General features: G+C 41.0%; 1 protein-coding gene across 1 annotated transcript in view; it reads left to right on the forward strand.

Moving 5' to 3' along the window:
* The first annotated feature begins 298 nt into the window (after positions 1 to 298).
* The window catches only part of LOC109387228 (low-density lipoprotein receptor-related protein 4-like), a 17,589-nt gene continuing 1,669 nt past the window's right edge, over positions 299 to 16,218 (forward strand). The window contains exons 1-16 of the mRNA XM_019650991.1: positions 299 to 523; positions 1,032 to 1,247; positions 2,810 to 3,048; positions 3,940 to 4,069; positions 4,293 to 4,477; positions 5,222 to 5,408; positions 5,941 to 6,159; positions 6,565 to 6,748; positions 7,806 to 8,007; positions 8,096 to 8,260; positions 8,441 to 8,641; positions 9,414 to 9,960; positions 10,384 to 10,509; positions 11,827 to 11,937; positions 13,324 to 13,560; positions 15,727 to 16,204. Coding sequence (XP_019506536.1) covers positions 6,126 to 6,159; positions 6,565 to 6,748; positions 7,806 to 8,007; positions 8,096 to 8,260; positions 8,441 to 8,641; positions 9,414 to 9,960; positions 10,384 to 10,509; positions 11,827 to 11,937; positions 13,324 to 13,560; positions 15,727 to 16,204 — 2,285 coding nt within the window. The 5' untranslated portion in view covers positions 299 to 523; positions 1,032 to 1,247; positions 2,810 to 3,048; ... (2 more) ...; positions 5,222 to 5,408; positions 5,941 to 6,125. The remainder of the gene's footprint in view (positions 524 to 1,031; positions 1,248 to 2,809; positions 3,049 to 3,939; positions 4,070 to 4,292; positions 4,478 to 5,221; positions 5,409 to 5,940; positions 6,160 to 6,564; positions 6,749 to 7,805; positions 8,008 to 8,095; positions 8,261 to 8,440; positions 8,642 to 9,413; positions 9,961 to 10,383; positions 10,510 to 11,826; positions 11,938 to 13,323; positions 13,561 to 15,726; positions 16,205 to 16,218) is intronic.

Below are 16,218 nucleotides of genomic sequence, written 5' to 3' on the forward strand. Positions count from 1 at the left end.
AAGTCCCATTTTTCAGAAACTTACTTTATTTTATACTCCCAGAATATAGCATCAGGTGGCAAAAAAAAACAAAAACCTAAAGTTAAAGTTAATAGGCTTGAAAGGAGAAAACAATTTGCCCAAATTCAAAGCCATTAGATGATGGGCTAATGTACCACGTTTAATCTAAATATTAGGCTTTGGGTCAGTTTCAGTTTTTCTTCTTCTGAAGTACGAAGATGTAGCTACCCAGCCATAGCCTGGTTTTCTGGACGAGGAGGACACTAAAATCACATCCTCATTAATGAAATCTAATGGACTGACTTGCTGAAGCAACTGCTTATTCTAGATCCTGGGGTTGAAGGAGCAGCCACAACCACCCCTCCTACTCTTCCCCCACCACCCCCTCTTCTTTGCACCCGATCCTCTGTCCCCTGTCGGAACGGGAAGGAATGTATTTCTCGGGAGTTCCTCTGCAATGGCAGGCGCGACTGTCAGGATGGCTCTGATGAAGAGAACTGTTCCCAGTTCTGCAACAGACCAGGTCTGTCACCATCTCCTCTTTTGTTCCAGGTACACTGAGTCGATTTTAGGTGCGTGGTATGAATTGCCCAAGTGTTTATTATAATCATACTTGCTTTCCCTAGATAAATGATCAGAGATAAAAGTCATCATCTGTCAGAATACTTATTCTGTGAGCACCCGTTTTATTGCTTCCTTGCTTCCTCAAATTTGCTTAAGCATTCTGATATTTGCCTTTATATAAGCTGAGCCATAGAGTGACTTAAATGGATCACTTGGTAGGGTTCTAACAAGTCATTAAAGTAACCAAACACAAATGAGACCATATTTAAACAGTTTAGTTCAGCTTCCTAACTTAATTGGCCCAAGCACTTTATTAAAGCTTGCTTATGGATGAACTAAGAGACAGAGCTCAAATAACATGTGGTCTATTTACCCCTCATACTCCAGAATGAGGGTGAGTTAATCTAATTTTGAACCTTCAGTGTGACCGAGTATATGGCGCTAGCTTTTGACCCTTTCCATTTAAGGGGTCTTCCAGTGTCTGGATGGAAGCAAGTGCATTGAGGAGAAATACCACTGTGATGGGGTTCAGCAGTGCTTGGATGGGTCTGACGAGTGGGACTGCTGGAAACCCATTGAAGATTGTTCTCTACGTTGTGACAACAAGACCCGCTGTATCCCTAAGAGCTGGCTATGTGATGGCAACCCAGACTGTTCTGACAAAAAAGATGAACAAGGATGTAGTAAGTTTCATGAAACTGCCTGGGAGTATTTTAAACTGCATTTCAGTTGATTCTGATTTGTGATAGTTCTGTAGTTTCTATAAACACTGGATTAGCAGATATTGAATCATTGCTCCTAGAAAAAAATACAGGGCAAGGTTTCTACAAGTCTCTGGTCACAACATTTTTGTCAACCAATCAATGTATAAGTTTGTTTTATGTGTTTCTGTTTAAAGACAACTTAATGTATATTGTTGGCTTATTAATATTAAAGTCACAGCCAACAACACTCTATATATGCCTGAACAAAGCTTATCTAGCACATATTTTTTCTCCATAAGGCACATCATGGACTTCTTACACTTAGGAACACTAGACTGCACTTCAGCACTATACTTAGGGGCCATTTTAAACAGCAAAATCACCAAAAAGTACACCTATTTACAATACGAGACAAGAAGCCAGAAGGCAGAACGTTGCCTTGTTCAACCTCAACTGGGAACACGTGTGTCAGGCAACTCAATGTTTTTGCTGCTTTGCATATCTCGGCAAATGACCATAAAACTGTAGGAGTATTGATTTTTGGGGTTACAAATAAATTTTAGCAAGGAGCTAGATGCAAATACTGAATCCACAAATAAGGAGGACTGCCTGTAGTTACTACAAAGTTAACAAACTGAGAAGAAAGTTGCTGAGTTAAAAGGGCCTTGAACATCATGCTGTAACATTCTCCTTCCCATGATGAGAAGATTTCTATTAGTGGAAAAGCAGTCTACTACCAAAATAAAGTATTATTTCTTCTTGACCTAAAACCTACCTCCCTGAAGATTTTAATTGTGGTCCTTTGTCTTCTTGTGGGATGGACCACCTCATTTGGAGGTGTCGTTGCTTTCCCCTCATTTTTATGGGATACACAATCTTTATTTTTGTTCTGCCTCATGACTTGTTGCAAAGACCATATTCACTTGTGGGATTAGGGTAGAAGAGAGAATGTGGAGAACGGATGTGGGAAGAAGATGAGGCTAGGTAGGTAACCATGACATATTTGGATATAGAAGCAACTGGGTAGCTAGAGGATGTGACTGCACTTGGGCTTTGAGAACAACATCAGGAGGAAAGAGATGAAGGAAGGAATCTGGGAAAAACCCTAGGAATCATTTACCTTTCAATACATATTTATAGTTTTGCAGAGGACCTGACCCTTTTTCTTGAACCAAGTCAAGCTACTTCTATCTGTAGGAATTGAGTCCAAGAACGTAAATTGTAGGGCATTTCAGATATTGTGGGGGAATTTCTTTTTTCATGGATGACATTAAGGTCCCGGAGGAGAATCCTACTACCCTTCCTATCCCAGTGTCCTTCCATCCCTTTCTCTCAGCCCTTGTTCTCCAGGACAGAGAAGATTTTCTGGGCTAGCTTAGTAGTCCTTTTCTGGTGTACTCTTTGAAGCACCTCTTTGCCCTAATACCTGTGGGGGCTTAGTTCCCAAGGTGACAACAGAAGACCAGGGAGTCTTTAAAACACTTTGCCATCAAATCACTTCTACATCTAGCGGAGTTCTTACCTAATGCTTTATTTTTCAGCTCGTGAAAAATGTAGCTCATCTGAATTTAGATGTGAGAATGGCCAATGCATATCTTATTCTCTGCATTGTGATGGGAACCGAGACTGCCTGGACCACTCAGATGAAGAAGGCTGTCCTGTTTCCTGGCCCCTGCAGTGCCCCTCAGGGGAGGTGAAGTGCCCCAGGAGTGGAGAATGTGTGCTGGCAGAGTGGCTATGTGACCATGACTTAGACTGCAAAGATGGAAGTGATGAGAAGGTAGTCCAGTCTTCTTTCAGAAAAATAAACTGGATTTCAAATCACAACAGTAATACACGCTTCCCTATAGAAAACTTTGGAAATAAGAACAGAGACGTCTCCCATGATTACTGCCTGGAAAGCCACTCTTAACTATATCAAAGTGTTAAGATCCTCCTTTTGAAATTCAAACTTTCAAGAGATTTTTTATTGTAGGTTTGCAAGTGTTAGGCCTTGATGGCCATGGCTTAAATGTCCTACCCAGAGAGATGCTTACCAGTTACCATAAAGTACACAGAAGCTCCCACACTGTGTGAGATGCAGCCTGGGCTTGAATCATCTTGCTTGGATTTGACCTTAAGAAAGTAACGACTCCCTAGTGCTCTATTTACTCATTAGTAAGATGGGTATAAGATATGCCTTGTAGCGTCTGAGGGATCAAGAGTGACTCTAAAGGCTCTGGGGTATAGCAGGTGCACAGATGTCCCCTCCCTCTTGCACAACCTGCACCACCCCTGAGTATCCAAGTCAGATTAGGTACAAAATATTAATGTGCTGGGCGGTGGGGGGGGGGTGTTAGACATGGTGGAAAGAATTCTAGAGAAGTTTCTAGAGCAGAGTGTTTTGCTTCTGCTTCTTAAAGTAAGACTTTCTGATTTGACAAAATAAGACATTTCTTCCCATTTCCCACTTATCTTTGTATTATATCACCTAGAATTCCTTGCGTAACCTCCGGCTACAGAAAGAATTTCTTATGATTCACATCACCTCCACGTTTTTAGCCTTTAACCGGCTTGGTTCCAGAAGGGTCTTAAGAGTTGTCTCGTACATGTAGGCATCCTCTTCCTCCGAGAACCCCTTCCTGGGTGCTGAAGGCAGGGCCACTGGCTGAGTCACTCACTGTCTCCTCAGAACTGTGACCCTGGGGATCTGCAGTGTGGCTCCAGGCAGTGGTCCTGTGCCAGTGGAGACCAGTGTGTGCCTGACTCGTGGCACTGTGACGGGCAGCATGACTGCAGGGATGGCAGTGACGAAGCTGGATGTAAGTGTGGGGAGTTCTCACTGAAGGGGAAAGGCGAATGGCTTCAAAAGGCACCTGCCTCTTGCTTCTGCTCAGTGTGCAAAACCACCTCAGCAAGCAAAGGCTACAGGATCTGAGACCCATTTCTTTACCAGAATGGAGGCATCTTGTACACAATGGAAGCCTGACTCGGGGAGGTGTGTTTGCAAGATAGGCTATAAAAGTAGAAAATCATCCTCTCCAGGTCCCCCCAAGAAGTGCCAGAGCTCTGAGTTCCAGTGCCACTCCTATGCCTGCCTCAACTTCAGCCTCGTGTGCGACGGGAAGGAGGACTGTGCCGATGGCTCTGATGAGGGCGGAAGGTGCTCGTCATCAGCATGCCGCCAATCACAGTGTCCCCACACCTGCCACCAGTCCCCGCGTGGGCCTGTGAGTTCTTCAGTTACTCTTCTCTAGCAGCTCTGAGCTTGGGTTAGTGAAGGGGGGCAACTTTCTCATTCAGGCTGTCCCCGACTGCTCCTTGAGCTCTAAGTCTTACATGACAGAGCTGACTCACGCACTGAAGGCCCTGTACCTGAGCCTTTCCGGGCTCCTGGCTAGTTCCTTCTCTATTTTGTGTCTCTACCACCAGCCTCCAGAAACGGCTACCATGGTCCTTCCCACTCCATCTGTGAGCTCTGGTTGACACTTAAGGGCTAAGCAAGGCGTTTTTGTGGAAGTCCCTTGCATGCGAGTATTTCGAATGTGACCTGCCCTTCAATCGAGGACTGCCTGTGCTTTCGTTTAGCATTATTAGGTGGCTGAACATCATGACCTTGATTCTAATGGACAAGTAGAAGAAAATTATGTTCTGATGTCTGGTCATAGTAACTGGTTGGAGACAACCAGTTCTGTTAAGTTGATGCACCTCTTCACTCACTGATTCTGCTGAGGGCCTAGGTGTCTGAGTCTGAATTTAGACTGCTCTGTTAACTCAGGACTCAAGGGTGTGAGGTGTGTGGCCTGGTTGATAATAAAAGTGACTGTATTCAAAATAAATTTGTCCTAAGAACCATTGGAGTTACTGAACTTGGGTGTATTGCCATGGGCCTTTTATATAATAGCAATGTTAAGGCCTTTTTATCAATATTGTACTGTCTTCAGAAAGCCTTAATGTTTTCCAACCTCTTCCAGGTATGTACTTGTGAGCAAGGCTTTGAGCTGAAGAGCAGTGGTCAAATCTGCAAGGATGTGGATGAATGCCAGAAGCCAGGTGGTCAGCCTTGCAGTCAGACGTGTATCAATACTGAGGGCTCCTACCGCTGTGCCTGTCATCCTGGCTACTCGCTGGAGCCTGATGGCCATACCTGTAAAGCAACAGGTAGACGGGAGCAATATCTCCTTAGGCCTGGGTCACAAGATTTCAAGTCCTAAATCTTCCAGGCATACCGATGCAAATCTTTCTTTGTCAGGTCTTAAGTGCTCTGGCCTGCCTTATATGTCTTCAGAGCAAGCCTAGCACAATCCCAAAGAACGGTTTTTATACCTTGTATTGAATTTGAGTCTGAAAGTATCTACTAATAAAGCATTATTATAACAAAACCATAACTCTGGCCTGTGTATCCAGGATCAGCCTCACCTGAAGTTAGAATAAATGTCTAACGTCCTGACAAACACTTCTTTCCTGCCTACCTACCCCCAAATATTTAGTTAGAAGTGTGGTTTTCAATTTAAGCTAACCATGCCTTATTTTAAGTATCTTCAAACTGTGGATATTAGTTTAAGCTTTACATCAAGGGACAAACTGGCAATGAGAAAGCAAAGACTACCTTGTGCTCGAATTCCTTAGCCAGTGCTTGGGTACACCGTTCAAACTTCTTAAGGCCATACTGAAAGCAGTTCTTATTCAATAGGTACTGAACCAATCCTGCTTGTGGCAATTCAATTTAACCTACTCCTCTATGGGTTGCGGAGCTTGAAAGAAGATATTCTGGCGACCACAGACAAGGACCTGATTATTTTCTCTTTTGACTATGACTTAGTGGAGCAGAAAATCTTCTGGACAGACCTCGGTGCGGAAAGTATTAAGTGGATAAGCATGGACACAAAGAAGAAAGGGACTGTGGTAAAAGGTGTGTCCCTTTGTGTAGGGCAATTTTCCATCTTGCCCTCACTAAATACACATAACATGGAAAATATAATGAGTGGTCATTAACATGCTAAATGTCAGTTTAATTATATCTCCTTAACTAAAAGGGATCAAAGCTTGCAAGTTGGTTACAAATGGAAAGATGCATTGTCATTTCAGTAGACATGGAGTCAGCCAAACTATCCACCAGCGACCATTATTTGTAATGGCTGTCTTCTTCTACAAATAGTACTTTGGAGCATTTTAAAGAAGACTGCTGTGCTGGAGATGCATATGCTAGTTGAAAAATGAGTTAATATGGCATGCTAGTTTGATGCCCATGAGCTCAAACCTAGTAAAAGCTATCATTTAACCTAAGTACACGTGTTGACTGGTGTCCTCTCTTCAGGGATAAAGTCAGACTGTATAGTGGTAGACTGGATTGGGAGGAATCTCTATTGGACAGATGGGACAGCGGGCCAGATTTTGGCGATTCAGCTGACTGCTGTTTGGAGAGGAAAATCTGAGTACACGGTTGTCCTGGATGATGACTTGAATCAACCACTGTCTTTGGCTTTAGATCCTCCAAGTGGGTGAGTCCAGGCATCACAATGCCTGGTCAAGTCCTTTAAATTTGATTTTCCTCTTTAGTTCTTTGATTGTCGTCACCCAACACAGAACAAATGAATAGAAGCCTTATCTGACTTGACTTTAGATCTTATGGTGATGTGGGTCAACCACACACATAGTAATATTGAAAACATCTGGAAAAAGTCCTTTATAAAAGTCCATCTATACCTTCCTTTGCCAAAATAAATATACCCCTGAATGGAGAATTTTATGGCTTTAAAATTGTAATAGTAGAGAGACTGTAACTAGGGATAGTGTTTAATTTACAATAATGTGCTTAGTGGTGGTGGCTGGGGTGAATAATTGTGTGTATAAGGTTGTGTGTATAAGGTGTAAATAAATTTGAACCTGGGTTCTTCTACCTAGAGTCCTTTCTCTCAGCAAAGGGCCAGGAACTTAAGAGACAACAATTTTACTTGGCAGAGCCAAGCCCTAATTGGGATGGAGATATAGATATAGATATAGATAGATATAGATACAGATACAGATGATACAGATATAGATATAGATATCTCAAATGAAAGAATAAGACAGAGCAAAACTCAGAATTCAAAGGTAACCCAGATTGAGTACCCTCCGTCGGCTCTTCTCATCTTTTTAATACCTTCAACCAGGTATCTGTTAACATGGTCCTCAGAAAACTGGAAATAGTTTCTGATGCATCTAATGGTTTGGGGCCAAGAATGAGGTCTGAGGCACATGTCTGCCGGTGGAACTAGCCTATTTTCCAGCACAGAAAAGTTTATCAGGTTCCCTGCGTATTTTCCATGGCTTAGGGAATAATGTATTCCTAGCCTTCTTGCACAACTGTCATGATAACTTACCCCCAAATGATGACTAAACAATCACTATAAAATATCAAGGGAAGCTTTTTACTATTTCACAATTATGCTTATGGAATAGGCCAAGTTTAATTTTGAGGAAAAATAACTGGGCTGCAAATCATTATTTTAAGGAATGAATTGATGTCATTTTTTGTGATGTAATAGTTCATTTCAAAACTGACTTTTATCCACATAGGTTAATGTACTGGTCTGAAATTGGAGGAGAACCTCACATAGAACAAGCTGGAATGGATGGTAGCAGCAGAAAAATACTCATCAGTCAAGGTCTTGGCAGGCCAACTAGCATAGTTCTTGACCAGTTGAGTTGGAAGATATTCTGGTCGGATGACAAATTTCACTGTATTGGCTCTGCCAACCTAGATGGTACTGGTATTAGTGTAAGTGTCCTTTTGGTATCAGGCTTGTGTGAAATGCCTTGTGCCTCATATAGAACTCATCTCAGACACCTCCTTTTCCCTGTTTTAGACATTGCAGCTAACACAAATCAAGAGCCCCTTTTCGGTTGCTGTATTGGAAGATGAAGTCTTCTGGTCTGAAATGAAGACAAGAACAGTACAGCATATGAAGAAGATGACAGGCAAGAACAGAGCTGTCCTCATCAAGCGCTTCGAACAGACTTATGGACTCAAGGTCTATCCTATACTCTTCAAAATATCCCCCTCATTCTCCCTGAAAAGGCTCCATGGGTGAGCTGCCTAAGTACAAACTGGAGTGACATCCGTGTGTAATGATGAAAAATAGCAAGATTGATTCATCTGCTATTGTTAAGGATTCAGTAATGTGTGGTGACATCTAGCTGTTTTCTTTCAGATAATGCATGAAGCGCTGCAGCCCAGGTCTTCTAATCCTTGTCTGGACACTGGATGTTCTCACTTGTGCCTCCTGAGCCCACGATCCAAGGGCAGCTGTCACTGCCCAAATGGACTCCTGCTTGCAGATGATGGCCTCAGCTGTGTTCCTGTCGAGGAGTCTGCATTTCTGTTCCTTGTGTTGCCCACAGTTGTCATACAGGTACTGTCCACTGGCTTCTTCGCGTGTCTGTGCTTGGGTTACATTCTATTTCAGACTGAGGAATTTGAGTTCTCCGTGTACAATTATAGAGCCCAGGGGCTCTTTCTCTTACAACATTCTTCAAATACAGCTTAAATTTTAGTATTTTCTGTGTGCTGGGAGCTAGCCTGACCAAAATAAAGTGGCTAGGAAATGAAGACCACTCTGACTTAAATTCCCTTAAGAAATGCTTAGTACATCAAAACACAGTAAGGTTAGTTTAGTTTAGTTTAGACAATGTTGCTTAGTTGTCCAGTCACTTAGCTGATGATGTAGAGTAATTCCAGATATAAGCAGCTTGGTTGGGTTCTAGCCTGGGGGCGGAGTTGGGTAAGTACAGTTTGTGAAGGAGCTTTTTTTAAATCATAGAAGGTAAAAGGTACTGACAAGCATGTCACCCCTAACTTCTACCATGTAGAGGACTTGTCAATTTTGGCATTTTAAAATGACAAATTTTGGAATGGAAGGTTGACTTCAGTTTCAGTAAGATCTTAATGGTAGGGTCTCATTTAAAGGGGAGAACTTTTGACAGAGGAGTAAACCTTCAAAACACATGAATTCAAAGAATTCTAAGTTTTTGAAACTCAAGGAAGGGAGAGAAATAACTGCTACCTGCTTTTAGAAGATAGAATGTATGAAAATCTAAACTTAAGTGTCTTAATATTAATGCAAAATCAAGATGACAAATTAAACTAGACTCAACTGGTACCATCTACCTGACTTTTTTCCATAGATTTATCTGAAAAATCTAGCTTTACTAGGACAAGCAACTTTACCAGAGCATAGGATACTTCCCTTTACCAATGTGAACCAGCTGGCATCAGTGGACTACCTTGTCCAGGAAAAGGAGCTCTACCTTTCAGAGTTGGACAATGGTGATATTAGGCTACTGAGACTCAAAGAATCTGGAAAGCTGTCTTGGAAGAAACTCCTATCTGTGGAGGGGACAATAATCGACCTTGCTGTGGACTGGTTGAGTGGAAACATATATTGGATTGACAGTGCAAATCCCCATATCAACATAGCTTCCTCAAAAAGCCAGTATTCCACTGTCTTGTTTAGCGAAAGTCTTTACCGCCCTACCTCTGTGGTGCTCCATCCACCTACTGCAATCATGTGCTTTGTGGATCTGGGTTCCCAGGATGATGGTAGGCATGGGTCCAGCATTGAATGTGCCTCCATGGATGGCAGCAGAAGGAAGGTACTGTGGCAGAAATCCCAGGTCCCTGTGGGCCTCACCTTTTCGGATTCAGGGACCCGAGTGTACTGGGCTGATACTGGTAAGCAATTATTACCTTCACCCTAAATGTGAGTCTGAGGGACCTTGGCCAGAGTGAAGTAGTTGATATTCTGCTTTCTGGTCTTCAGCTGTAACTGCAAATAACTTTTGGGTCTGAGTTTACATTTTCTGCACCACCTTTCAAACAAGTATAATGCAATCATTCCCCATCCTAAGTAGCATATAATAGCCCACAAAGTCCTGCAATAGCCCCTTTGTAAAGAAATAAAAATCGAGAACTTAACAAATATGCATGAGCAAATCTGTGCATTACTGTTAGAGTAGAATGAATGAAGAACTGGCCTTCAGAGAATGCATGGCAGATGGTGTCTCCTGGAAGGGAGGCAGGACAAGACATAAAGAGCTACAGGATAGAGAACAACTGTTTGGGCTAATGAAATGAACTGAACCTCTCTCTTTGTAGGGAGAGGACTCATAGAAAGTATTCAACAAGATGGCACAAGATACAGAGTAGATCGCAGAGGAATTCAGGGCCTTAACCTGTTTACATATGGCCAAGGCATGATGCTCTGGACAACAGTTGATGATGGTAGGCCTTAATTCTACATCTGATTATCTTTGTGATCTGAATTTATTCCTTAGTATTGAAAGTGAATGTGCTACTGCTTAGCGCTGCTCTTTGGCGGTGTCTTTCTTTTGGAAAAACAGCTAAGCAACTTACCTAATCTAAAATGTATGTGCTATGGGATGTGGAGTAGAGTGTGCGAATGGAGTCAATGGAATTGTAATAGATAAGCATGATATTGGGGGTGGGAGAGCAGTAGATGGGGGGAGGGGGGTTGTTTTTGTGCGGGGTGAAAAGGATAACTATTGCATTGTTCTGTACACCTGAAACTAACAATAAAAAAAAAGTCATATCAGCTGGCAAAGGAAAATAAATAAATAAATAAAATATATGTGTTAACAGTGATTCTGTGACTTGGGGGAGCTTTAACTTATTTTATTTTTCTTTATATCAATACACTTAGTCCTGTTCTGCCTGAGATTTCTGGCATTATATGAGGTTCTGTGCTTTGGAGGATGGTAGGGAGGAAACTGGACCAGAAATTAGAACTAGGCTGTATAACTGTTCTGTTAGTTAGTAGCTAGTAGCTATTATAACACTGTACCTGAAAAATGAAGACAGTACCTGTTTCTGTTGACTAAATACACATGAAAGTACTAGGTGAATTATAGAGCATTCTATACTTGCATGGTATTTCTAGTGTATTCAAAGAGGTTGTCCTAAGCCACAGTGCTCTAGTATCTTATTTCTGGCTAGAGTCTAGATTTGCTAAAACTGGAAAATGCTGTTTAAAATAAATCTGTTTCTTTATATTTCCAAATGCTGGTCCATTGACCAGTTGGGCTGGCCACATCAGAATTGCAAAAACAAGCTGTCAGGTCAGACTCCAGAGGTGCTAATTTATTAGGTATGTGGTAAGACCTTGGCATCTATTTTAAGACCCTCTGGTGACTGTTGTTGCAGATAAGTCATTTTCAGAAATGTTCTAGAACAATGTTTAAAATCATTGTCCATCCAATGTGTGGGTTGCATTTAAAGTGTCACATATCCTAATTTTCTATCTTTAGATATCTGGACATATATGAATGTACTAAACATAGCTTATTAACACCTGATTTTATTCTGGGAAAAGTTATAGAATGTTTTTTATTTATCTTGAAGTTTCTTCTCAGAAACAAGATTTAGAAAAATATGTGTCTCTTCTGTAAAACTCTTGTTGTTCAATTGGATTTTATGCAAACAAGTGACAATTTTCATATTGAACAATGTTCTTTGCCCAGGAAGTTGTCTTAAAATAAAATCTCACTTTTGTTAATGATTGTTCACTGACTTTGGTTTCAGCCCAGATCACTAAAGTTTGGTACAGCAAAGCAGAACTTTCAGAAAACCGGTGGTTCCAAGTAGATCAGAAGATTGTAGATTTAAAACTCTACAGTAAACTTTGTCAACAGGGTAAGTAAGCAACCTTGCAATGATTATGACAACACTGAAGTCTACTGAATTTCCCCAGGGAGAGGATGGTCTATCCTGCAATATCTCCTTGAAATATATTTGTGTTTTCCATTAAAATATTTATCTGGCAAATTCCTGCATAACGCTCTTGTTTTTATGTGGTTATATACAGTCTAGTTTTCATATATAACTAATCCTGTTATGTATCTAGGTGACACAATAGTGGTAAATATATGGGCAGAAGTTTCGTATACTTGGGTTTTATTTTCAGTTCTATTGTTGTAGATTAATTACAACAGTGGTATAATTGAAACCCCCTTTTAGCTCTAAAGTGGAACTAGTCTTCATTCTACTTACTGTCACTTGTATCTGTTTGTGATGTTAATTAATCCTTGAAATATCAACTTGGGGGAGTGCTCAGAGGTTTTTCTCCACCCTTCACATAGACACAAATGTAGTGCCTGACTGAATGTTTGGAGAGGATGATGATAGGCATCGTTAAAGTAGTAATAGGAGAAATCTGTTCCTAGTAGAGAATAACACCAACAATGTGAGCTCAAATAGTTAACCATACCTACCATGACCATATGTGATGAGTATTTTAGTCCTAAGGGAATGCTGCTTCATTGCTTTGTTTTTGAAAGCTAACCTTTATACACTGGTATTAATCATGCTTAAACTCCCCAAGTCTTGGCTTTGTGGGGAGAACCTTTTCAGAATTCTTCAGTGTGATAATGGTCACACAAGTGATGATAATCTGTTGCTTAGTCCTGAGAACCATGAGGAAGGTCTCTGTTACATTTAAAGTAGGTTTTATGTGCACTACATACATACCTCGTCCACAATTCCTGGAATATGTCAAAAGGTAAAACTCCACTAGAAGTTAAAGTTTAAGCTATAAGCTTTGGAGACCTATGGAAAGCTATAAATGACTGACTAAATCAGATTTTTCTTTTTCCATCTTCACCCCCACCTCTGGCAACCACCAATCTGTTCTCTGTAGTTTTGACTCTTAGCAGGATAATAGAGTCCACTGTCCCCATGTTTCCATCTAAAGAGAGCTTTATTTCTAGGACCCTGCTCTTGGGTGCTTAGTGTAAGAAGAGAACTCATAACGGGGTCTTGGATGAACCAGAATTCACCTCAAGTTTTCTTACGCCAGTCCCTTGTCTGAATCCTAGTTTTTTAAAGCCATCCTTATCCATGAAGAAGAATCACCAATCACTTGGTACCTAATTGACTAAAAGGAATTAAATTGATGAACTGTCTCCTCTGGGGAAAACATCTGAGTCCTGTAACTCTGATAGTCTATTTACAGAAAATTTACAAAAGGCCCTTCCAAAAAATTCTAAATCAGTATATTTTTGGGGGGTGAGGGATCCACAGGTAGTAACAGCTGCTCAAAAGACAATGGAGGATGTAGCCATATATGTTTACCAAACCCTGAAGGACAGACTTGTAAATGTTCCAGTGGGTACTACTTGGCTGACACAAACAAATGCATGGAAGCTGTCCGATGCTCTGCACCATCACTATCCTGTAAGGATGGTCAGAGATGCATTTCCATGGAGCAAGTATGTGATGGTCGTGCTGACTGCCTGGATGAATCTGATGAAATGGGCTGTGAGTATCTCCTACCTGGGACCCACTATTCATCACCATTAATGACTTATTTTTAAGTCATTAAGGAATAATTCCACTTATTCCTTAATAATTCCTTAAGCTTTTATCATCTAAACCAGGGGTCAGCAAACTTTTGAGATGGAAAAGCCAATCCTGTCTCTCAACAATTTAAAAATGATTCAAGAGCCATAAAACAAAGGAAATCACCGTTATGTGAATAATACCCTTTAAAATGTTATAAATGAAACTATAATAGTTTTATTTTCATTTTCAATTTTACTTCAGAGCCACATGTACATACCCAAAGAGCCGCATGTGGCTTGCAAGCCGCAGTTTGCCGACCCCTGCTCTAAACTGTTGCCTTGTTTTCACCTGTAAGCTATAGAATTGGAGAGGCAGTGGACTTGATATTGAGAGTGGTCATAACTAGTATAGAAAATAACTGGGGGCAGAGGGGGGGAACCAAAACCTCTTACAGTGAAGGGTTCTCATTGGTTTCTTAATTTAAATTCTCATCTTCCTAAAATCTGACTAGCTGGAAGGCAAATTATTATCCCTAATCACTTCATCTTAAATAGGAAAGATAATGGATTTTCTCAGAGTTGATTCTATGATCTTGCAAATGAGGGTGGTTCTGTTGAAAGCCCTGTGTTGATAGTGACTTGAGAAGTGATGGGGGGGTGGGAGGGTGGTCAATGAGCGAAAATTTAGCGCCTTCACCACCTGGTTTTAAAACTAAACCAGAAACCTAACATACCTTCACTTATTCTTTCATTCCTGATTACCTAAACCCAAGAGTTGGCTTTGCTCCTTAATAATTTTTTACCCTGACTTTTACATAACTTTTTTGGGGGGAATGGTATTGGGTGTATAAAATTAGACTGGCTTCCTCTGGATATACCTTACCACGAGGGACCCTAAAGTGCCCAGGAGTGGAAACACTCCTGTAATACCAGCTTAAGGCAGAGGCAAGAAGTAGTTTCATTGCTAATACTGCTCTCTTCCCTCTCCATAGTTTGGTCTTCAGTGTTCATGTGAGGAATAACTCTTGTGCCAACAATCACGGAAAATATGGTGAAATGCCTTAAACATAACTTTAGATTCCTTTTTGGTTAGAAGCACCCTGTTGCCTACTACTTGCCTAATGTGTGCGCCTCCCACCACGGCCACCAAACCTGGTTCAATGTTTGCCACTTATATGAGTCGTGATCAAAACATACGTGAATGTTTAAATTTGAATAATTTATTACAGTAAAAGACACATTGCCATTAATCTGCCTCAAAATACCTGCTATCAGTTTGATCACACTTATCCTATTATTCTTGCTACTTTCTGAAACAGTTCTGGGAGTCCTCTTTTGTAAGAGTCTTTATTTGCACTGTCATGGCTGCCTTGATGTCCTGAATCATTTTGACATTAGGGAAGAGCCAGAAGTCGCACGGTGCCAGATCCGGTGAATAAGGTAGATGAGGACACACCGTAATGTTTTTGTTTGACAGAAATTGCCGGATACCAAAGCGATGTATGACACGTAGTGTTGTCATGATGGAGGATGATTTACAGCGCACTTTAAAACACACCTTCTCTCAATTGTAATTCACACCCTACTGACTGCACTGAACAAGTTGAAACTTGGCACACACTGTTACTAAGCTTCCACATGCCACTTCCTGTATTGAAGATCCCTGCCTTTCCATTGGATGGCGCTCGGCAGCAACATTCACCATAGTTTTTTATTACATCTCATGTATCTTGCTAAACCTACAATTTATTTGGACTCAAAAAAGTTTTAAGTATTCATAGATAAACTTACATTTTAAAAAGTCTTTCTAGTCTATATGTTTAATACTTAAATCTACCATACTAATCCTTATAGAATAAAACTGATGAAATCTACCTTGGCTAAAACTATGTATATCATCATGGTATGATAAATAGACTGGTCCTGAAACCAAACATTTTAAGTACTTGAAGATATGCAGTTTTTTTAATATAAATTTTTAATAATTTTTTGTTTAACCCAAAGTAATGGTAGTGATGCATCGTATGATCTCATAAATTCAACCTTATCTGGTTAAGTCCATTGGAATTCCTGTTGTTCTGAAAATAGTTCTTAACTGACAAATATGTATATATACCCACACTCATACCTACTATTTTTGTAGGTACCCATCCAGATAAAATCCATTCAATACCAACACCTAAAAAGCCAGAGGCTGGAAAAAGGGTGACTCCAAAAGCTGCCCAACCTCTCCAGGCTCCCAAGCCCACCAAGGCTAGATATCTGGTTCCAGAAGGGATGAATTATCCTGTCAGAAAAACACTGACCCCTCCGATTCTTGCTAGAAGAAGCAAGACCTCAGAAACCAAGGAAAGCGGGGAGTCTGTTCAGCCCAAGGACTTACAGAGGACAAAACATCTGTCCTGTAGCAGCGATTTCTGTAATAAGAGGGGGATCTGTACAATGGAAGGAGAGCTGAGAAAATGCAGCTGTCTGGTGGAATATCGCGGAGAGTTCTGTGAAGAGGCAGTGCGTGGACCTGCCCCTGGCCACGTCGCCCTCAGCTTAACCATTGCCTTGCCAGTTGTTTTGGTAGCTCTGGGAGCGTTAGTATATTTCAGAAGACAACATGACTTAAAAAGGTGAGCAGCTATTA

This window comes from Hipposideros armiger, unplaced genomic scaffold (genome assembly GCF_001890085.2).
Source record: "Hipposideros armiger isolate ML-2016 unplaced genomic scaffold, ASM189008v1 scaffold_151, whole genome shotgun sequence".
In the NCBI taxonomy this organism is placed as follows: Eukaryota; Metazoa; Chordata; class Mammalia; order Chiroptera; family Hipposideridae; genus Hipposideros; species Hipposideros armiger.